This window comes from Molothrus ater, chromosome 6, assembly GCF_012460135.2.
Source record: "Molothrus ater isolate BHLD 08-10-18 breed brown headed cowbird chromosome 6, BPBGC_Mater_1.1, whole genome shotgun sequence".
NCBI lineage: Eukaryota > Metazoa > Chordata > Aves > Passeriformes > Icteridae > Molothrus > Molothrus ater.
This window is the reverse complement of record NC_050483.2, coordinates 25827361-25850488: the sequence shown is the minus strand read 5'-3', so window position 1 is coordinate 25850488 and position 23128 is coordinate 25827361. Positions and strand designations below refer to the sequence as shown.

At 43.2% G+C, this 23128-nt stretch overlaps 1 protein-coding gene across 4 annotated transcripts in view; it reads right to left on the bottom strand.

Moving 5' to 3' along the window:
* The window catches only part of MAPKBP1 (mitogen-activated protein kinase binding protein 1), a 101865-nt gene that overhangs the window by 65914 nt on the left and 12823 nt on the right, over positions 1–23128 (bottom strand). For all 4 annotated transcript variants that reach the window (XM_036383284.2, XM_036383283.2, XM_036383280.2 and 1 more), the window contains exon 3: positions 6608–6699. In XM_036383284.2, coding sequence (XP_036239177.1) covers positions 6608–6699 — 92 coding nt within the window. The remainder of the gene's footprint in view (positions 1–6607; positions 6700–23128) is intronic.

Below are 23128 nucleotides of genomic sequence, written 5' to 3'. Positions count from 1 at the left end.
AGCCCATCATCACAATTGTGCCAGCTGGAAAATCTCCCCAGATGGCATGTTAAGCACAGTAGCCTCACAGAAGAAAGGTATTAACAACACTCCAGATTCCTGGAACATGATGAGGGGAAAGAGGTCCAACTCTTGAAAGGCAACTGTCCTGTTTCAAAGACGACAAAGCAAGCTGCCTCTGATGGGACCAAAGATGCTGAAATCTGCTTTGGAACATACACAAGAACTTTTCTTCATTTTATTGTAGGTTTCTACATCTTTACAACACCACAGGATTCTCCTTTACAAAAGATCATAAAAAGAAACCACAGAGCTCCGCCTTCAGAGCTTTCGGTAAGTAAACTTGTAGGAGACAGCACCAGTAGAAGTGGATTTATCTACTGGCAACCCAGCAGCCCAAGTATTTCAAAATCCCTGTACCAATTCAGGCTGCATTTGGGATACAGCCCAATAGCATTAGTGTTTATGCTAAGCAAAATTAGTGAAGAATTGTACCTTCACAGAGCAGTAGAGCTATGCTCAAACTGCACATGTACCATGTACTGGCTCTATAAGGAAGCGGATTCCTTCTGTGCACCTAGAGTTTTCTAAAGGCAACTCCCATTGTGACACCCAAGCAATGTGATCAATTAATTAATAAAAACAGGCACTGAAATAATGCAGGAATACTCGTTAACTTACAAATTAGGATTTCACTGTCCATGTCACCACTAATTCTAACCTGGCCAAATTGGTCATCAGTCTTGGAAAGATCCCCATTCAGAACAGCATTCTGCCTCATTCACCATCAGTCACCTGTAAGATTTGCCTCTCAAAATTTGTTACTGTACCTCACTGACCAAAACTTTCCACTTTAAGTAAGAAAGAATGAGCAAGGCAACATCATACCTGCTCAAGTTACACAATGTTTATCCTAAATGTTATTTTTCCATTGTGGGTTATATACAGCTTAAGGTAAAGGAAAATTGTTCTAAACTGATAATTTATTACCTTGTGCAATAATCTATGTATATGATGATGGAAAATTATGACTAAAACTTTCCAAGAGAAAGTTTTCCATCCACATGTGGATGGGTTGGAAACCACTCAGCCGTACAGCCTATCTACTGGAACTGGAAAGAAGTATTTGAGAGCAAACCAACAATCACTTCTGGAAAAGAAAAATCTCCATTCTTTCAGCTTCCAGTGGGACTTACCACTGAGCTATGTGAGACAGCTACACATGTGTTGAGCAGGCTCCTAGATGGATTAAAACCAATTCACTCATTTCCCGTTCATCCCCTTCCTCCCTTTGCTGTGATAGAGACCATCATCACTGCCAGTCAGTGCAGGACCTGACAGCCAGGAGGGATATGACTCAGAAGGGCTGAGGAGTTCAGTGGCTTCCACTCCATTCTGCAAATCAGCTGAGGATGAGGAATGCAAGAGGGGAAGACACAGTGAAAAGAGACTGTGGCTGGATGTTGCTGTAGTGCAGGCAGCCACATGAGAAGCTGCTGTACTGACATGCAGCATGCACAGCACAATTGCATTAAAATAAAATTTGACCCAGAACTGTGCAGTTTTCTGATTTGAACACTCATACAATTGTTTATTTTGGAATATTACTTGTCCTATCTCCAAAAAAACAGAACAAAACCACAAACAAACTAAAACCCCAAGGTGATAAAGCTGAAGAAGGAACAAGTCTAACTCTTCAATCAGATCATGCAGCAAAAAGTAGCAGGATAAAAGACTCAGTATCTTCATTTTAACTTTGATCATCCATCTCCTATTGTCCCTCCCTTCCTATCTACAAATAAGGATGTTCATTCTGAAATGGGTCAGAATAAAGGGGCATCCAAATCATGTGTTCAGCAAATGTACTGTGCACACACACAGAGCTAGCCAGGGACCTATGTCTGTACTGTCTACAGTAATTTCTGAAAGAAAGCCAGAGAAACTCCTTTGACTATGTCTCAGAGAGAATTTTCTATATTAAACACATATCTGCCTTATATACAGCAGGAGCTGCTGTATGTAAAGAACCATTCAAGAGCTGAAAGGAGGAAAGAATAAAAGAATATGCAGGTTGAGACTGATCAACTCAGCATACGTGCTATGTATGAAATACCAGTTTTCCCATCAAGGAACACTAATGTAAAAAATTCCTGAAATCTATCAGAGTGGCTCCAAGTTGATGAGCAGAGCTGAAGAGATGCTTAAGCTGACCAGAGCATGACAGCATAGTGTTTAAAAGGCATTGCACACTAAAAGCACAAAGTGCTACGTTCCTGCTCCTCAGAAGAAAAAGCACAGGATGCTTCCTCAAGCAGGCGTCTCACCAGAAGATCAGGTTCCCAACCAGATATCAGGATCAACTGAGAGCCAAGAAAAGAAGAACAATGAGAAGTAAAATCAATCAGTCACACCAACCTACAAGGCTTAAAAAAAATAGTAAACAAAACACCAAAACCAGATAAGCTGACTAAAGCTATCTTAGCAGCTGGTCTAGAATTTAAATGATAGACATTTCACACACCCATTTTTTCCTTTTTAATGTTAGTCATCCTCAGAGGATTTTCTTAGTTTTGTTTCTCTTCTTGTTTCTAGGAAACAGAGCCTCAACTAGCTACTGAAAAAAAAAAAAACCCCAAAAAAAACCCAACAAACTCAAAAGAGAATAAATTGAGAAGAGCAGGGAAAATGTAAAGCAGGGGAATTGAAACAAAAAAAGGCCAGAGCAATGGTCCTACCACAAGAGGTAAAAAAAAAGGGTACATTTCTGTACTCCCCTCACAAGAACAACTTTGTTACTCACTGCAAAACCCAAACAAAGATCCAATTAAGCAACTTTGGGTTTGTTTCACTAACAACATAAAAACAGGTGACCACAGGCAGCAGATGCAAGACCTTTGCAGAGGATACAATTTTCTCTCTTTATGTTGTCTTATCTCCCAAGACAAGGGCCTTACATCAAAGTGGTAGCCTGGAATATCTGCAGCACTCAGTGCCTTTAGCCCTTTACCGCTGACATGAAGAAAAGGTCTCCTATAATACAAGCATCCCACAAAAAACATACCAGGATCAGCACAGCTGCTGTCTCACACTGCCAGAGAGGGAGCCCCATTAGGGTCAAAGCAGAGAAAGGATAATATATGCAAAAGACATTGGGAAGGAAAAAATAATGTAATACTCAGCTCTTTGGCACAACAGTGGAGTTGGAATGAGTTTTGTTGCATTGGGAATTGCTTCTTTCATCAGTTTAAGAAACTTCCCGGGAGATTCAGAAACTCCAGGAAAGAGAAAACTGAGAAAAACAATCACATCTTTTAAAAAAAACTATTTTAGGCAAACCAAAGACCCAAATTAAGATTATGCTCAAAGAATGCCAAAGCTCATTCACATAGCTGCTTGCATACCTGACTTGGATGAAGTCACAGTGCCTGGGGCAACTGTTTTGATCTCAACCAAATCAATCTAGGTATGTTGAAAGTGTTCTTAGGAAAATTCAGCTGTTACGATGTTACATAAATTCAGCTTTTAGGGGTGGGACTGGAGGAGCAAAGCATCTGCATGTCAGCATTGCAAAACCTCCCTACACGAGCAGTGGGATGGGGAAATCACTGGACTACAACTCAGGATGACCAAGTTACATGAACAGGTCATGAAACAACTGTGCATGAGCCATGCCCAGTCTGCTACATCAGACTCATGTAAGTAGTTTGGTGTCCAGTAAATGCACAGTTCTGTCTGAGCAACAGAACCCAGATAGTCATAATCACTGTCACAGGGTCTGGTTGGAGTCCTGTCACCAGTGCTGTCCCCCAAGGTTCAGTACTGGGCCCAGTGTTGTTTAACTTGTTCATCAGTGACTTGGATGAAGGAGCAGATGCCTCCTCAGCAAGTTCACTGATGACACAAAGCTGGGAGGAGTGGCTGATACCCCAGAGGGCTGTGCAGCCCTTGAGAAGGACCTCGACAGGCTGGAGAGATGGGCAGGGAAGAACTGTCAGAAATCCAACAAAGGCAAGTGCAGGGTCCTGCACCTGGGAAGAATAACCCCAGGCACCAGCACAGGCTGGGGCTGACCTGCTGGAGAGCAGCTCTGCCAGGAACCTGGGGGTTCAGGGTGGACAACGACTGAGCCAGCAGTGCCCTTGTGGCCAAGAAGGCCAGTGGGAACCTGGAGTTCATCAGGAAGAGCACTGCCAGCAGGTCCAGGGAGGTGATCCTGCCCCTCTGCTCAGCCCTGGTGAGGGCATATCTGGAGTGCTGTGTTCAGTTCTGGGCTCCTCAGTACAAGAGAGACATGGAGCTCCTGGAGTGGGTCCAGCAAAGGGCTAGGAAGATAATTAAGAGACTGGAGCACCTCTCTTACCAGGAAAGGCTGAGGAAGCTGGGCCTGCTCAGCCTTGGGAAGAAACAATGGAGAGTCAGTGTCTATCAGTATCTCAAGGGAGGGTGTCAGAGGATGGAGCCAGGCTCTGCAGTGGTGTCAAGCAACGAGACAAGAGGCAAAGGGAAGAAACTGATGCACAGGAAGTTCCACCTGAATATGAGGAAAAGCTTCTTTACGGTGCAGGTGACAGTTCAGTTCTTTACTAAACAGGTTGCTCAGAGAGGCTGTGGAGTTGCCCTCACCGGAGATATTCAAGAACCATCTGGATGTAATCCTGTGCCATGTGCACTAGGATGACCCTGCTTGAGCAGGGAGGTTGCACAGAATGACCCAGTGTGGTCCCTTCCAGCCCTACCTACTCTGTGAGTCTGTTTAATTCAAATAGAAACAAAAATACACAAAATGAAGCCAGTGTACCAAAAAGGCCAGGATTCTTCCTAAGCAAGAGACATTCACTGCAAATCACAATGGGGAAAAAAACCCACAAAAACAAACAACCAAACTAAAAAACACCACAAAAACCAACAAAACCCAAACTGAACAAGATTATTAGATTGTTAGCTTGAGACCGTATGACTGCAGCAAATCACAACAGTATCAGGCCAGCCATGGCACAGAAGCAGCAAGTCATACAAGCCTTTAAACTTTCAGAACACACACCTAGTATATTCCTGCCCAGGCCATTAAACGTTACCACCAACAAGTAAGGACAGGAATTCCCCTGTAAAGCCCTAAGGAACCACATAACCTTTTAATTAGCCAAAAGAAACCCCAGGTGTATTCACACTTGATTAAATCAATGTCAGGCATGCTCATCAAAGGACGTTGCTATTAACAAAGCTAACCTACCTTCAGCTATGCAAGAGCCCAAAATGAGTTTACTGCACTCATTTTCTTCTCTCTTTGCTGATTTCAAGTGTGAGCATATTCAGTATCAGAAAAGATACACAGGAAGAGACAAAACACACCAGAATATATTTGCCTGGCTCCAAAGAGTTCAAGCATAACAGATGCTGCTGAGCAATGATGTGGGCCTCAAATTGTCTGCAGATTAACAGACTGCTCACTGACAGAAAAAGAGGCAATAGGCATAATTTAAATCATAAAATTGTTTTTAAAACCCTTTCTTTTTATGTTTTTATTTTGTTGGTATTACTATGAGAGTAGTCAAACACTGGAACATGGTGCCCAGAGATGGTGGGATCTCCATCTCTAGAGATATTCAAAAGCTGTCTAGCCATAGTCCTGGGCAACCTGCTAGAGGTGACCCTGACTGAGCATGAGGGTTGACTAGATGATCTCAAGAGGCTCCCCCAGCCACAGCAATGTTGTGATTTGGTTAACTAGGATATCACCAGGACAAGCAAAAATTTCTAGCCAGTTTCACTGACTCCATCTCCCATTTTAGGCAGAAACACAGAATCTTTAAATGCTGCTAGCACATTTATGGTACTCTTGAAAACATAATCTACAACCGATGTGGAAGTTCTTGAATTCTAATTCCAGCTTTCATGTCTTAAGAGTATGTCCATGCAATATGACCTGGAGTCATGTCCTTTGTCTTCTCTTTTAGCTTGCTGACAGCAGAAAAAGCTCAAAGGAGAGACAAACTCATATTGATTCCTGCATTGCAGCAGACCTCTCCAGCCCTCACCCATGTACCTGTAGGTAGCTCTTTTGCTTTCCATCAAAGTCTCCTTCTGGATACCTCTATTTGAACTTAGACTACAATTGACAGATGTGTTTCAGTCCAAAGAACTCACACATAAGCAGTTTCAGGCTGTTAGCCTGAAATATTTCCTCACGTTTGGCTGAGGAACATGGCAAGTCATAAATTGCAGGACATCTACAAGAAGGCTTCTGTCAATTCATTGAAAGAATCATTTGCTCCATTAGGTTTTTATTGGATTGAGAATCACACTGAGTTATGCCTATGTTCATCACACTACAGAACACAGTGAAAAGTCCACAAAATGTATTTAACTCCCAGCTTAGAGCAAGAGGAATGAGACTAGTTCCATTAAAAGGGATCTCATTAAAATTTTATAATGCAACTCCTCTCCCCTGCCAATTAAACTAACAGTGCTGAGTCTCATCATTCTCTGGTGTTTAAAGAGCAGTAAATAGGCTTCCTATAGAAGATGATAGTGGAAACACCCTGAATCTTTATGTTAATGCATCAGTCATGGTTTATTTTAGCTTTGAGGAATATGGTTAGTAACTCACCCAGCTGGATAAGCAACGAGGCCAGTTCTGGGGTCGCAGGCTAGTCCTCTGCCTCCCGACACGGTTATGCCCAAGACCTTCTCCAAAGTCACCTAGAGCATACAAGAAAGAAAACAGGAAGTACCATGAAATGTGAGTGCAGTTCAAATAGACCCATAACACAGATGCTGATGGTCTGGTTCACACTGGTTCCTAGAAATCCACTGAGAAGCACCAGGTACAAAAGCAACCCCATTCAACTTTCAGTATAGGCACAGGAAAATACTGCTGGGGTACAGAGAAGGCATTATCAACCCACTTATTACTTTCTCTATGCCAGAGCATTGCAAACAGAGGGTTGCAAGCAGCAGACAGTACTGGTGAAAAGCTGGGATGCACATTCATTGGCCACAGATTCTCATCCTTCCAGTAAGAGCAACATACCACTGTCTCTAGAGCTTGGCTCTTTCCTGAAAACAGTTTCCAGGTTGACACTTCCAGTAGCAAGTGGTTCAGCCTGCTCTCACCCTTGTATTCCTAGGAACTGAATAGTCCATTTTTCCTATGGTTCTGGAGGTGGAAATCACAACGAGTGGTCGAGGGTATCCCTTGCCAGAAGTGTGAAATAGAACACCATAAACATTCACAAGCCTGCTGCATACCAATGACCCTTGCAAGAGACCCTGTTATCTAAATGTCCCCATACTCCCCTCAGGCAAACATCTCCACTATTTTTAAGAAAAGAAAAGAAATGCAACTGGGAAGAGCTACTTGGAAGATATAAAGGCCTCTGTGGTAAGAAGCTGATAAAAGAAAAAAAAAACAAAAAAAAACACCACCAAAACGGGAAGGACAGGTGACAAATGGACATGATACAATGTTTCAGGAGCAGAGAAGGCCAGGGAGATTCAGCAATTACCCCAAAGCAAAAGGCTGCAGTGGGATTACACTGCACAAAATCTGGTTTGTGGCATGAAAGGACTCAACCTCTGAGCACAAAGCAGTTCTCAGCCCTGGGGTTATTTTGACTGACACAAAATTATTCTCTTTCCTTTACATTTGCACAGCTTCATTTTATTTATTATATATTTGATGCATACATTCTTCCTCAGCATTGCTGTCTGTGCCAAACTCAAGGATTTCACTGGGTCACAGTCTTCTGTTTTTAATTATCATCATCTAAGTCATATTTGGTTAAGGCCTTAGGGGCATGGACACAGCATCAGAAGTTACTATTGTAATAATTACTACTGACTTTAATAGCTGCCCTGAAGATGAACATCTTGCATTTATACCGAGGTGGAGCACAAAAGGCAGGGGCGGGGCAGGTTTCCCACGCCACCCTGACCACACACCTTACCAGACCTGAGGAGTTTGGCTGCAGGGTGAGACACAAGGTCTCACTGAGCTCAAGGCTCAGGTTACTAGGTAAGGGGCCAGAAATAACCCCACACAGAGAATCACCTTGATTCAGCAGGTAAAACAGAGCTGAGGTGCCACCACTTAACATGAGCCATCCATGCTTTCAGTTAGTTCAAATTTGGCCTGCCTTCAAACAGTGACATGGAAAGTGGAAGATTTCATTTTCCAATCTCTGGAGCAACTTAGTCTTTTTTTCCCCTCTTATTAATAATATACCCCAGGTACTTTAAGACATTATGAGAAACTACCAAATTCTCCCCTTCTCTTGCAAAGTGAGAATCTCTGAAAACATGGCTTTTACAAAACTCCACTGGATTTTTGTTAAGAAAGAACATGCAAATAAAAATGTAGTTACAAACCCACTGATAAAGAGAGGAACTAGTTTTGTTTCAACTTAATATTGGAACAAGGTTGGGGAGAGGAGTAGGAAAGGCCAGGAGGATATCTACTCTTCCAGATTTGTTAACAATACTTCAAAACAAATCTTTTTAAAGCAGCTGAAAAACATGCAGAAAGAACTCACTGCTTCTGCTGCTGAGATTCTGGCTAATATCAGCAGTTTCCAAACTAGAAGAGGTTTGAATTAGTACAGAAAATGCATTCTTGACAGCAAAGGAGGAAGTGGAAGAGACATGCGCCATTCAAGTAGTTCCATCTAGATAAGGCACCAATTACTTGATTCTGTCAGCAAACATCAATTTAGCAATGCTGTGATTACACTGCTCATTGCAGGCTTTAGTTCAGTCTGGCTGTAATTGCCACTATCCTAAAAGGCACTGCTTGACCTTGGCTATGCAGATATTCAGCAGCAATTCAGCAACCTACTTTCACCAACAGGTATGTTTTTGCTCTGCAAGGACATTTACTGAGCCTCTCAGTGTGCAGTCTTACACCACAGCTGAGCTGACCTTACAGGAGCCTGTCTTGCAGGGAACAGCTCCTTCCTCCCTCATCCTACTCAGCCCAGTGATATCCCCCTCCAGACAGCCCTGGCATGGCAATTACATGTCCAGAAGGCCAAACCAGCAGAAAACCATGTTCTATTTGTAATTTTCTGTTTGTTTTCTGTTTGCCAGCCTGGGGAAACCCACAGGAAGATCAGACCAAATTCAGGAAAAAAAAACCCTAAAACAAACATACCTTTCCCTGGCAACTGGATCAATCTAGCTGCACATCCAAAGCCCAATCTGACCCCTACAAGTCTTTAAAAAGAATAGAAACCAAACAGGAACACTACCTGATTTGCCTTGACACCCTCACCTCACCAGTACCACAATGTCACCCTTACTCCAGCCTCCTCTCTCACTCTAAAGTCAGTGGAGGTCCCCTGCTGCTTTGCCAAGAGACTTTATGCTTGGATGTGGAAAGTCTACCTTTCTCATACGGTCAGCACACAGCTTGACATAAAAGGAGTAGCTCAGTCTTCCAGTCGAATTATTTTACTGCCAGCAAGTATCTTCTGGCCTCCAACAGACCATCTGTTCCTTTAGAAAAAAAGCAACTGTCAAGGCCATACCTCTGATATTGACAGAAAAAGTGCTACAGAAATAGATAACTGCCTCTAGACTAAAGATTCACAACTAACTTTCTAAAAAAGGCTTCCCCTTCTTTGTTCCCAGTCTTAACTTCAAAAACTTTCTAGTGTAAAGAACTTGAAAGGCAACCCCACAAAGCCTATCCAAAGGCAGCACCTCTACTTGATAATACTTGAGTATTAAAACCAACTTGCATCAAAAAGTACGCATATAAATTTAAAATGTAACCAAATGTGATCTTATGAGACTTGTGAGCTCCACTTCCACCAACCTACCCACAATACACCAGTTTTTTCCCCATGACCAGCTTCCAGACTAGGTAACACAGGGGCAAGAAATAGTCACTTTGTCAAAAAACTTGAAAATTAAAAACATTTCAGAGAGAAAAAACAAGAGATAACACAGGATTCTTCTCAATTTGCCAGCTAAAACAAATGAATTCTTAATATGGTTAATTAGGGCAAAAATACATCAACTTTAACTTCCTAATCTGGTATTAAGATTTGTCAGCAAAGGGCAGATCAGTCGATACAGGTCTGCACTATCCACCTCTGAAGTTACCACTTCCTCCTGTGGTAAGGGCAGTCTCCCAGCCCTACACATCCATAAACACTGCCATTCATACAAGTCTCCCAAGCAGTACTTCAGCACATCCCAGTCTGAAATGCATTATTTTGCACACCTTCCCGAGTCTGATCCGAGCTAGCCACAGGACCTGGAGAGTTCCCCTGCAGATTTGAGACACTGCTCATTACCAACAGGTCCTGTGCTTTCCCAGTTTGAATCCTACAGTTGTCAGACATGTCACTGCTTGCTCAGGTCTTCACAGGCAGCTAATGGGCCACCTCAACACCCCCATCCAAACCTGGAAACAACTGCATGATTAAACCTGCCACTTGTACCTAAATTAGAGGCAGCAGAGGAGGCTGACAAGCTGCATTTGTTACTTCATCTTGAGGCTTCTATTAATAGCATAATTGACACTTTCAGTCAACATTCTCTGTGCGACTTGCAAGAGCTGTTGAATTGATCCACGCACAAAACACTTCTGCAGCTCATTTTGCACTGCCACTTTGCTATCTGAAACCATCCCATCTCTTTTCCTTTAAGGTCAACTTTTACTCAAATGTCAATGCTCAATATACACTCTTAGGCACCAAAACCTGTGCAGCTAACAACTGTCTTGCAAAGTCTGATATTCAGCCATTTTACAAAAATTTGGTGAGTTGGAACTGCAGAAATGTGTATAAAGAAATTTTTGTGCCTAAGCAGATCCCTCACCCTGTTCCTTCCACATCAAATCCCAACACCATCAGATAGGTAGGACCAAACCAGCAGAGTCCCGAATTGCAGGACTCAAGGCACCAACAGGTATTCACAGCAGCAGGACCTTCCCAGAAAGAGGGGTCTCACTGCAGCCCAATCCCACCTGAAGTCAAAGGGCATATCTGACAGCAGCCCTTGCTTCCATCAGGCACAGTCCCACACAGTGCATGGGGCAAGCCCATGCTTGGGGAAAGAAGCCATGTCATCTCTGCCTTCCTACTGAGGTGCAGACAATCATTTCAGAAAGACTGATCTGAACAGCCCCAGCCAGCCTCATCTGGCTTCTCAGAAAACTCCATGTCTGACCAGCTGCACCCAGGTCTCAAAGTGAGTTTTGTATTTGCGTGAGCTCTTTCTGTTGTTTTGAGGAAGTTATCACAAACAATTGCTTCCATATGCTATAAGGACAACACAGAAATCCTTGAAGGATCAGCCCAACTTAACCCCCACCTGCAAACACTTTCCTCTTTCCCATCATTTGCATTCCTTTGGGACCATCTACACTTGCAAAGCCACAGGGGAGTACAGGAGCCCTGTGGCCTGCACATCCAGCCAGGACTCTGTTAGAAAGCAGTAGTAAACACACCCAGCACAGCAATGACTTCCACCAGAACGGGTGCCAAAAGGGACAGTTTGTCACACTGTCAGTCCTGCCTGACCTGCAGGCACTCTGCCTACAGCTACACTCTTTCACTACTGAACCCCTGGGTAGGAGCTCCTGTATCTGTGCCTGTTTGCACAACAGCACATTTCTGAGGTCTGCCTTCATCTTAAAAGAGAGAAAGAGACATTTTCAAGATAAAGCCATCTTTAGGCATTAGGCCACCAGGCATCCCTCAAAGAGTTTTGACTGCAGGGTGAATAATAGCCTGCTGCCACTCACACCACCATTCTCCCCAGGCCAGCAAAAGACTAAGTTAGGAGTTCAACAGTATTTGAGCTCCTCATCCTCACACTCATATGCTAAAGAAATTAGAGTTTTCTGACTTGATTATCTCACTTCCTGCCTTCTTATGCTATCTTCATTCTCTTTTGGGCCCAAATTCTCATTGTTCACTACAAGCACAATTTATTTAAGCATGGAAACAAAAAAAGCAAAGTATTTGAAAGGATCTGTGCTACACTCCAGTGCTCAAAATAACAACCAAGTGGAGAAAACTGATGTTACTGTACAGGGCTGCCCACACACTCCAACACCTACAGCATTAGGCAGGAGGCTACAGCCTGAGAAAACCATGTCCAGCAAGCAGATATGTCTGTTCCAGACTTCAGGAGATCAGCCACCTTGGATCAGAGACCAATATCTAGCCCTGGTTTCTTTTTCCATTTGCAGCCAAAAGCAAAGGAGAAAGGTCAGAAAGAATAGTATAAAGAAATGTATGGATAAAGGTTAAGATCAAGGAAAACAAATTTGATTCTTTCTCACATCCTGTCAGTCTTCCAGTCTCAAAATAGATATTCTCCATTTTTAACTTATTTCAGTAGAGTTCTTCACCATGAGCTTATCCACTTTGTCTATAAAAGCTTAGCATTCACCACATCTTTTGGCAAGGAATTCCACCAGTCTGGTATATTGCAAGATGAACCATCTGTCATTATTTGTTTTAAACCTCACTTCTAATAGTTTTATTTGACATGCCTCAATCTTTGTATGGGAATAGACAGTGAACAGTCAGTCCCTATCCACCAGCTTTAGGTGGTTCATGATTTTGTAAGGAGCTATACTATCACCTCAAGTCATCTGTGTTCCAAGTACAAGAGTCTTCTTGAAGTCACTTTATGGCTCTTCTGAAAGCCATTTCATTTTCTTTATCAGCTCTTCTGTGAAGCCCCTTCTATGTTCCCTACATTCTTCCTGAGACAAAGGGCAAACACCAAGACCACATGCAGCTTTCCAGGCATGGCCACAGCAAGCGTTTACAGAGCAGGATAATACTGCTTTGTTTTGGTTTCCATTTTTCTCCCTTACTCTCAATCTGCCTTTCTGAGATCTAAGATCATTTACAGAGAACAACAAAGAGGTCACTCTGCTCAACAAAGTCACAGGTAAGACCTGCTGCTGCTTTGCATTTGGAAACGTATCCCCCATTCTGTCCTGTCTGCTGCCCTATGGAATGGGAAATCCTATTCGTGAATTAATAGTTTGATTTCAATGCGCCCCTTTCTCTCCATGCCGTTGTGAGCATTTATGATCAAGAGCGTCCTCAGACAGAGTTCTTGCAGCACAGCTATTCCAATCCACTCCAGAATGGCTACTTTAGTAAATGTCCACAAGCAGACAATTTCTATTTTAAAAGCCTTCCCATGGGCCTATGTATAACACATTTAACATTTGAACCCATTTAATTAAGTGGCGGCATCGAGTCAGCATGACAAGACAACATCCATCAGAGTTCATCTACCATCCACTGCACAATGTGCCTGCCCTCATCCCCCTCCTGATTGAAAATAGGCATATTAATAATGCATGTGCAAAGCCACGGGCTCCTGAAAAAGCAAAGGACACAGAAATCCCGGAGATACATGACCCACGAGGGCTACTTCGAAAAGCCTTCCCTAGCACTTAATCAGTTGTAACTAAGTAACAATCTTGGGGGGTGGGGGAAGGGAGGGAAGTGGTTACATAATCATCTGGGCTTTTGTCTTTAAAAAAAAAAAAAAAAGAAAAGAAAAAAAAACCTTTACTGATCAACCTGAGACCCCAGTCTTGAGACCCCAACGCTCTTTGGTTCAATACACTGACACAGGGAGCTCCAACATCAGGCCTGAGTTTCACAGCAGCACCGTGGTTTGCACGTCTGTCTCTCTACATTCTGCTCCCAGAGTTTTCAGCACCTCTGCATGCACTCCGACGTGTTTTCCATGCTGCTACACAGCAAAGTCGTATCAATGCACTCTGGCATCCAATACGTGAAAATGTAGCTGTACATTGTCAGTGTCAGCATTTAAGAAAGCTGTCTATCTTACATAAGTGAAATTCGATACAGAGCGCCAAATCTCACAGCTGGCCCTGTTTGTACATCCCTGCTGCTGCCCCCAAGCCCCACCGCAAAAAAGCACGTCCAACCTCCAGGGAGCAGTGCACACGTTGTAGGCACTAATCCATCGTCTGAACACACTGTCTGATGGCCTCTTACTGCTGCAGAAAAACAAAGGCTTGAAGTTTTACATTTAGTTCTGCTGAGCTTCGTTTGGCACATAAAACACAGAGCACTAATTACAGCATACTGTTCTACTTAAGGGGCTGTCAGCATTTCCACTGCAAAGCCTTCATTTCAGGGCTTTATAACACAGCTGTGAAATATTCATTTTGCACTTCAGCTTAACATGCAAAGGTCTGGCTTTGGACCAGGTTCCCCTGCCTGATTTTTTTTTTTTGGAGGGGGGGGGAGTTAGGGTTTTTATTGTTGGTCTGGCAGGGGAAGGGCTGAAGATGGGTGGATAAAATTAACTGCAGGAGATCTTTGACTTACAAAAGCACACAAACAACAAAACTACTCAGCTCCATAGCTGGTTTCTGCCCCTCACCTACCCAGTGTGATCCCCTGCTTTTGTATATGAATATATATATACAGAATATGCACTTCTAAATTTCTTTTACATGTAAGTATTTTATATTTTTTAAGAGGTTTTTCTATCCTCTCCCACTTCTCCAGCCGGTCTTTCTTCCTGCAGCGACCAGTGCTAGGAAAGAGTAATGTCTTGACAAGCCTGAAGACTGAAAATATTCCACCTGCAAAAGGCAACAGTAGCAAGCCAAGCTCCAACACACGACTCATTCAGGAGGTCTCCGGCTGACACAGCAGTCTCCATTTCTCTCACTGTAAGCTTCCTAAGCCTTGCTCACAGCCACCATTGCCCACCTACACCAACTGCCCAATTGACCCTCCAGGAACTACTGCAAGACCCTGAAACTGGTTTCATGCAATCCACTACACAGATATGTTCTGATATCAGATATGCTCTGATATTTAAGGTGTTTCCAGCCAATATCCAGTTTAAAGGCAGTATTCATGGGGAAAAAGGATTGATAGCTATAAGCAGGCCCTCACAATTAACCAATTAAAAAAATAAAGTGAAAGAGGAAAAAAACCCACAAAGCAAAACAAAACAGAAAAACACCTGACCAGACCATCATAGTATGACACAAGCGATTGCCAATTTGATGCAATTTGATTTCAAGATAACCACTTTAAGATCATCAGGGAACAATCTCCCACAACACAAGTTATGAATGGCACTCCTTGGCACAAGAGTGGCAAGAGCAGAAACTGACTTGCTAAAAGGTTTTGAATCACTGAGTTATGGGGAGCATAACATTACATTAGTAAACCTGCATAATAGCAGAGGTGGGATGGGGGTATTCCAATGGAAGTGCTGAGTCTCAGCTCTAATGCCTCTGCCAGGTGTGTTGCACAGGGGTTGCAACTGGGGTGTGCACACATTTATTAAAAATTATCCAGACATTTAGACAAACAGAGCAAATCAGGGATGAAGGTGGGAGAAACGGAACACAGGCAACCCAGGGTCTCCACAGGCTGTCTTTCCACAGTGTGCGTGCATTTGTCCATCTCTCCACAGAGCCTCTCTTGCCTGCTCTCCCCTCCTGGCCTCCTCACTGTGCTGGCCGCCTTCAGTCCAATTCCAGCTGTCAGGGCTGCATTCCTGACCCATCAGCCCCAGCTGTCGGGGCCTACGTGCTGAATCTGCACTCTGCCTTCTTCTTCACGCACCTGAAGAAAGGCAGTCCCAGGCAGGCCATAAATACCATTGCACAGCTCCAGGGAGTGGGTGGGAGGCTATTAAAAGCACCTCTACCAGCAACCATAGTGAGAGAACTTAGAACAGAAGAACACACCTGCAAGTGTTCCTGCAGGCTGCAAAGAGGACATGTAGAGGATTAATTTCCTACCAGCTTCTACAGCACAACCTAGCCATCATTCAATGATCTTCTGTTTCTTCATTTAACAACAGCCTGGACCACTAATTTTCTCTTCCTCACTCCCACACTAAGTTCAATTTCTTCCTAAATATTGCAGGGATGAGGAGAGGTCCATGTAACCTTACCAACTCCAGCCAAAGGCAAGACAAGCAGCAGTTTCTCCTCCTTCTACCATTCAGTCATGATTCTCACTCTAAAAGCAACACCAGCTCAGACTTGCATGAAATTGGCCAAACTTTCAGAAAATCTGAGCTTCAGAGATACAAGTGTGGTGAAGGGACAGGGAAAAGTGTGTGTAAATTGTCCACCATTGTCAGTGTTGTCATGATGCTATTGTGACTTTGATATGGGAAATTCTTTTTTGTTGGTATAAGCAAAGTTTGTGAAGACTGTACAATGAATGCATGAAATGAATGCAAAAAGAAAAAGTGACATCAAACAGGCTACAGGTATTCCTGGTACATAAAGAGTCAATCCTGATTTGTTCCAGACTAAGCATCTGCACATGGAGTCAATCGGACCAGCTCCACAGGCAGTTAAGCCCCATTGAACACAACAGAGACACCTTTGTGTGGGCAGGCTTCAAAGAAACCCTTCCTTGAGCTCTTGGGACCTGGAATTCTGCAGGATCACTCCTTCACAAGAACCAGATTTTTCCACTTTGCAAATGTGCATTACTTTTTCATAAGGAAAGAGAGCAGACAAGACACCAGACTTTACATAGGGTATGCTTTTGCCCTCCTATATATGCAATTTGTCCAGTGATTTTTTTTTTCTTTGTAGTAGAAGATGAAGCCAATTCACCTTCCCCTGCATCAAGAACTACCTATACAAGTTTTAGGTACAAATGCAAACTTGCAACACTGGAGATCAGTGGAAGCAACTTCTGACTTTCTGGCACGGGGCCCGGAATATAGGCAAGGAAAGTGCTTCAGTGAGAAGAAGTAGCAAAAAAAAAAAAAAAAAAAAAAAAAAAAAAAACCAAACCAATACAGCTCCCTTGGGCAGAGTTTCAGTTACTCATATAAGGGTTTGAAATCAAGCAGGAACAAACGGTTCTCTCAGCATAAGGGTCACTGTTCATCATCATTAATCATCACTTCCCAGATAGGAAAGGCTCCTTCCCCTCTGTTTTGCCCAGGCTTTAGCACTCACAAAAAGCAAGAGACAAGAAAAAGAGCCAAATAGGAATGTGGGCCACAGGCTGGCAAGGTTGCTCCCTCTGTGGCTATGTTGAAGGCCCTCCTCTTGGTCCCAGCCCTAAGCTGAGCCTGCTCCTAAATGCAAACAGGCAACAGTTAAAGTCCACAGCTTCTCGGGCACACGCTCCAAGGAAACCGTGGCAGCACCGCATAATTCTTGACTCTGAAGCAAACACAGGGGCCATAACACAGCTAACACTGATACCACCATGGCAAGGACTCCCTCCTAAATCACCTCCTGCTGAACTCTATAAACAACACATACATTCAAGCTAAACTTGGACACAGGGAAGAAAGAGAGGGAGCAGAACATCTTCCCCACAGTCAACCCTGCTGAGGGGAGCCACAGAAGGAAAGCCACAACTCAGCACTTCAAGAAAAGCATCATGTTACAATCTCCTTCCCCTTAATTTCTTCTCTGGGGCTTATTTTTGGTATAAACGGATCTGTGAACTGTTTGACAAGGCTTGGGGGCGGAACATAGTGGTTCGTCTTGAGTCCAAGAGTAGAAACACAGAGCTACACAGCATGAAGAAAAGCCTTTTGATCAGCCTGCCTGAGGCAACACACATAATTTGTTTGTAATTTCTTTATTCACCCATGACCCCATGCCAAATCAATTAATTTTCATCCTTCACCAGTGATTTACACAGCCATTCTGCCCTAAAAGTCTTCAACTGCCATATCTCATCCCTACCTTACTCACCTCACATTGTCATAAAAGCAACTATGCCTTCTAGAGAAGAGCATAACTGTAGGAAGTCTTAAAGAGACTGTAAGTAGTGTCTTAAAGAGACTCTGTATGTAAAAGCCCCACCTTTTCATGCCCAGATTCCCTCCACAGAGCAGGTATCTCAGAGCTCACCTCTCCTGTCACCTGAAGGATCTCGCCTGTAACTCCTGAACCGCTCCAGGATAAGACACCTTGTCCTCCCATGCATGCATCTCCCTAAGATTTCAGTGATGTTATGGGGGAAAGCACATACTTGCATCCTCAGGGAATGAGAAAATGGTTTTGTTGTAAGCTGATTTAAATTATGTTAAAAAATTACATATCAACAATTTAAAAGATGCTAAGATGGGAATAAATACAACAGGAAGGACAGAGTAAGAGCAAAGCATTTATCATACAGACAACATCCCTATGGAAAGAGGCAGGAGGTGAAGAGATTAGTATTCCATCTCTCCCTAAACATTGTCTGAACTATTTATTATTAGTTTTACAGTACTTTCAAGAAGTCCGAACAAACACAAAGCCCTCCTGTACTCACAGCAGGCAGCAACATGTACTCTCACACAGCTGGCAATCTACAACCAAGTAAGAGGACTAGGTGGCAATACCACACAAACACTGAGGTTAAATGTCTTAAACATGCAACAAATCAGCAACAGAACTGGGAATAATCTTACTCCCTCACAAATTTCAGCAGCTATCTATTGCATAGATCATGCTGCACCACTCCTGTACTTCTCTCCTGCTTGAGGCCAAGGACAGTATTTTTAAAGAAAGCTTAAAAATTAATCAAAAGAAAGCATAAGAGAATTCTCTCTTTTGCTCAAGCCAACCAGTATGTACAGGAGGAGACATCTAAGCTTCCTGCCTGCCCCCTGCCAAGACTCACTGCCTAGCACTAGGCAATCCCTTCCTGCACTCTTCCCTGCCCTCTGCCCCAAAGAATAAGCTTCTTACAGAATAGACTTTATCAGCATCTTGCCCTTTGTGAGTCCTGGAATTAAGAAGCTCTTCACATCTGTCCATCAACATGCATATTGAGCACCCAAGAGATTTGTCCTGTCAGCCAGAAAGGAGACCACATCCCTCAGGGGAATTGATACAGAGGAACATGGGCCAAAGACTGAGAAAGCAAACTGAAGAGAACAGCACAAGCACTGACTTCCACCATCTCCTCAACAACCCTGCTGCCACTTCCCCTCCTGTTCCAGTACAGAGGGAAGCCCTTCACCTGTAACATGGTATCCCTGGTGTCCCTGTCACGTGCCCATGCTGCTCAGTCACCAGCACAGACAACTCCAGCAAACTCATATGTGCTCACCCAGGTACACACCACTGAGCCATCCTTCTGCTGCAAAGATGCAAAGTGGTGCTTCAGGAGAAGCAATCATCATCCAACAGTCACAGCAGATGCAGAATTCAATTTACTCTTTTCCAAATAGTTCAATTTTCTTACAAGTTTTATGACATAGACCCAGCATCCCAAAGACCTGAATGCTCTTCCTCTAAGACAGCAGCAAGAAACACCATTGATCCCCACACTTTTGCGTGCACACACACAGACGAAATCACAACTAAATAAACCACAGAGAGACAAAAGGTTATAAAGGTAACTACAAAGCAATCCTAAACAAACTCATTAAGTCATTCATTCAACTTGCTTTCAGTCTTCACTTACTCTGCCCCTAAGTCACTTCTTCCTGTGATTTTCCCCAAGGACCTTTTCAGTTTATTTTCCTGAAGGAACCAAAGTCTGTAAAGGAGGGGTACAGTAGTCCAAGATAAGATGATATATTTGAGTAGCTGTTAAAGTGACTTAACAGAAAAAAAAAAAGCCATCTAAGTCCCTTAAAACCCTAAAAGAGGGAGTAGCTCAGGAAAAGAAGTCTCCTCTAACTTGCATTTAGGTTCAGGAACATGGATAACTAGTAGAATTACCAAATGTGAGAACTGAGGAAGTAACACCATACTCAGAGGAAACAATTTTCATCCACATACTTTAAAAACTCTTGGTTTTGTTACCATGTGGTTTCTGTCACATTTCAAGAAAGCAAACCTTTGCAACAAACACCATTTCTTTACTGCTCTTGTTTAGAAATTCAGAAAGCCCTAGATCCAGGGCACAACCAACTCTTGTTGCTCCAACACTTGACAAAGCACTGCTGCTTTTACATTCTTAGTTCTTAGCAAAAATTGCTGTTGTAAAAAGTAGAAAGCAAAAGTAGAGATTATGGAACTCCAGTCTTCCGTAATTAGGAGGGGGGCAACCCTCCTAATTTCCTGGTAAATAGCTTTAGACACATTCACCTACTTAGAAGCATTTAGCAGAGTCTGTCTGGATAAGAAATAACTTTGAGTGGCACATGTAGTTCAGAAATACCTGAACTAAGTACATTTCTGCAGTTTAAACAAGGGAGATAATAACCAGGCAAACACTTGAAGAGCAAAGCAGCACAAGAGAGAACATCCCTATTGACTGACATTTATGCTGGACCACCATGCTAACCCTGGTCAAACTGTATTTTTCTCCAGTAAAAAGAGAGCTGTAAAGCTTCTATGCAGCTTGTGTCCACTCCCTGCTGTGGTACACTGGCAGAGAGGTAGTGGGCAACTGCTAGATACAAGATTTGCTGTCACCCCTGCACCAGAACTGGCTCCTGCATGAATCCAGGCTGCAATTCCCATCACCGACCAGAGAAGAGGTGTTGGATGAAACAGAGCTGATGGCCTGCCAGAGCTGAATGAATGCAGCTGATGATTTGCATTCTTAAACAAAAACGCAGAAAGAAATGACTGTAGAATTGTTTGTTGGAGCACTGAAACCCAAAAACATTTCCACACGTACACTGTCTTGTCTCTCTTCTAAGTACATCAGTCTGTTTAAGGAAAGACCTGCAAACGTGTCTGCAGGTTGATATCTTCAATAGAGCACTTAGGAGACAATACTGTGTTACTGTCTCTGCTTAAAAATTAGCCAAAGACAAAAGAAGTATTTAGAATTCAATGATGGAATTAATATCATCCACAAGCAAAGACTAAAACTGGCTGCTCAGTGCTTATCAGTACTTTCTGCTATTTCTACAGAGGTCATTTCCTACATTTCCTTTAGGTGAGATACAAATCTATTAGTGACAGAAAGGACCACAAAAACTGGCACAATCTGCCACAGCAGCCAAGCTGACTGAGCAAATACTTGCACTAAACAATCTCAACAAAGAACCAGAAAGCTACTTTTAAATTGCAAGAGTTATGTTCACAAGCGCTGCCTGGGAGAAGTCCTATGCATAGTCTCCATGGTTCAAAAGATGATAGCAGCACCCCGATGCACCCACGAAACCCCACATGATGCCACTCCAAAATACTGCTCCCTACCACGTGTGACATCATGATGATCAAGGTAGCTCCACAAGTACCCACAGTACCTGTCTAACAGTTTGAGAGGAAAAAGTCCGACAGTTCAAGCAAACTCAGCAACAGTTCTGGAGTCAGAAAAAACTACGATTGTCACAGACCAAACTCTGTGGTGTTGGGCCACCAGGTTGTTGAAACTGAATCCTGGGATTTCTGACAGATGTTGATGTTTCAACACAAGAGAAAAGAGCCGAGCAATTTTCAAGCAGGAAGCCAATGCTCCAGACCCAAGCACTTATGCTCTTCCCTGAAGGCATGCCATATGGCATTTTGTTGTTGCTTTCAGCCACCTTCCACAGCCTTTTCCACTGGAGATAGAGTATCTGGAAAGTCTTCTTGAATCAGCTGTAAGGAAGGGAAGCCCTGGGTCTACCACTTTCTTCTATTTATACCAACAACATTATTGCACCAGTTCAAACATATTTTAAATATAGCTCTGTGGCTTATTTCCAGGCAGAAGTAACTCAATGCTGGTGTACATATGTTTAGACCACAGCAATTGGAAACAATGTCCCATAAACTCTGTTAACTGCTGATCCACTGTAACCAGAACAGGCTCTACAACTGCAGAAATACAAACCATGATAGGAAAAAAAAATTAGATGTTATCCACCCAGAAGCTAAATAAGCCAGCTGCCACCTGCACAGCACTGACAGACCTCCACTGTAGCCCCAACAGATTAATAGCTGTAAGTTAACAGCCAGCTCTTGTCACATCAAGATACAGTGTCTGACTGCCAAGACACCACATGGAGGTGACATGGGTGTGGGCCAGCATAAGGGCAGACATGCAATACACAGAGCATCTGCCAGTATCCACTTGCATTTTGTAAACTTAAGAGTGGACAAACAGAAGATAGTTAGATGTGCACAGCTCTATTTGTAAACCCTCTACTGAAAATGCCAGCAGTGCTACTATATTTTGATGAATCTGACTTGAATCCAGTACCCATAAGCTCACACACTGAAAAGAAACAAGAATGACAAGGGGCAGGAGCCCTGGCCCAACACCTGAAGGTTGTTACCTCAGCACTGGTTGCAGGGGTCTCAGTGACACTTAGACAAGGAAGACACTTGCTAGAAAGCTAATAGGTGACTGATGCCAGTGCTGAGCCTAGGCTTCGACATGACCTCAGGTGAGCCAAGCTGCAAACAGCAGCCCACCTGCAAAAAAAGCAAGAGATGATAATTACCATGCCTTTCACCAGACTGCCCCTCTCACAGGCTTCAAATACAGCTCTGTCAGTCTTCCCAACACACGTAAAAACAATCACATTTCATCACATTTTTCTCTGCAATAGCTAAATACTGGGAGGGTGGACAGGGGGGACAGATATGTGATTTACATGTTCTTAAAAAAAGCTTGCCTTTCTTTTGCCTGAACCCAATGGAACTAAGCTTTAAAGAGGAGAAAAGCATAATCAACACTTCACAAGTATCTAAAAAGGCACAGCACTTTTGGTTATGGGAAGTGGAAAAGTTAATGACCACCATCTCAGGCCTCTGGAAAGACAGGCGTCTCTTCTCCTGGGGTATAAATAACCTAGCTTTATCCTGCATAAACCTGTTTGTAACTTTAGGGATGGAACTGCCCTTCCTGAACATGCCAGGTTAGCATCTTGCTTAGATCAGAGGAGGCTCTGTCACTCTGTCAGAGAGCTTCTAGATGGGGAGAAAAAGGGAAACCAATTTCAGGGGGGAAATAAAAATGGAATTTCTCTGGTCAACTGCTTATTTGGAGGATGTGAAACAGGGAAAGAGAAACAGTCTCTATTCCATGTTTCACAGGACTGGTAAGCAACACATTCAGGAAATATGGATTATTGGACAAAGTGCAGCTGAGCTGGTCAAAACATGATGAAGACAACTGCATGATATACATATAAGGCATGCACACAGATACAGTTACGTGCATTAAATGAATCATCCCACAGAGACTCTGATCTTGCAATCAGCCACAGAGACACTTAA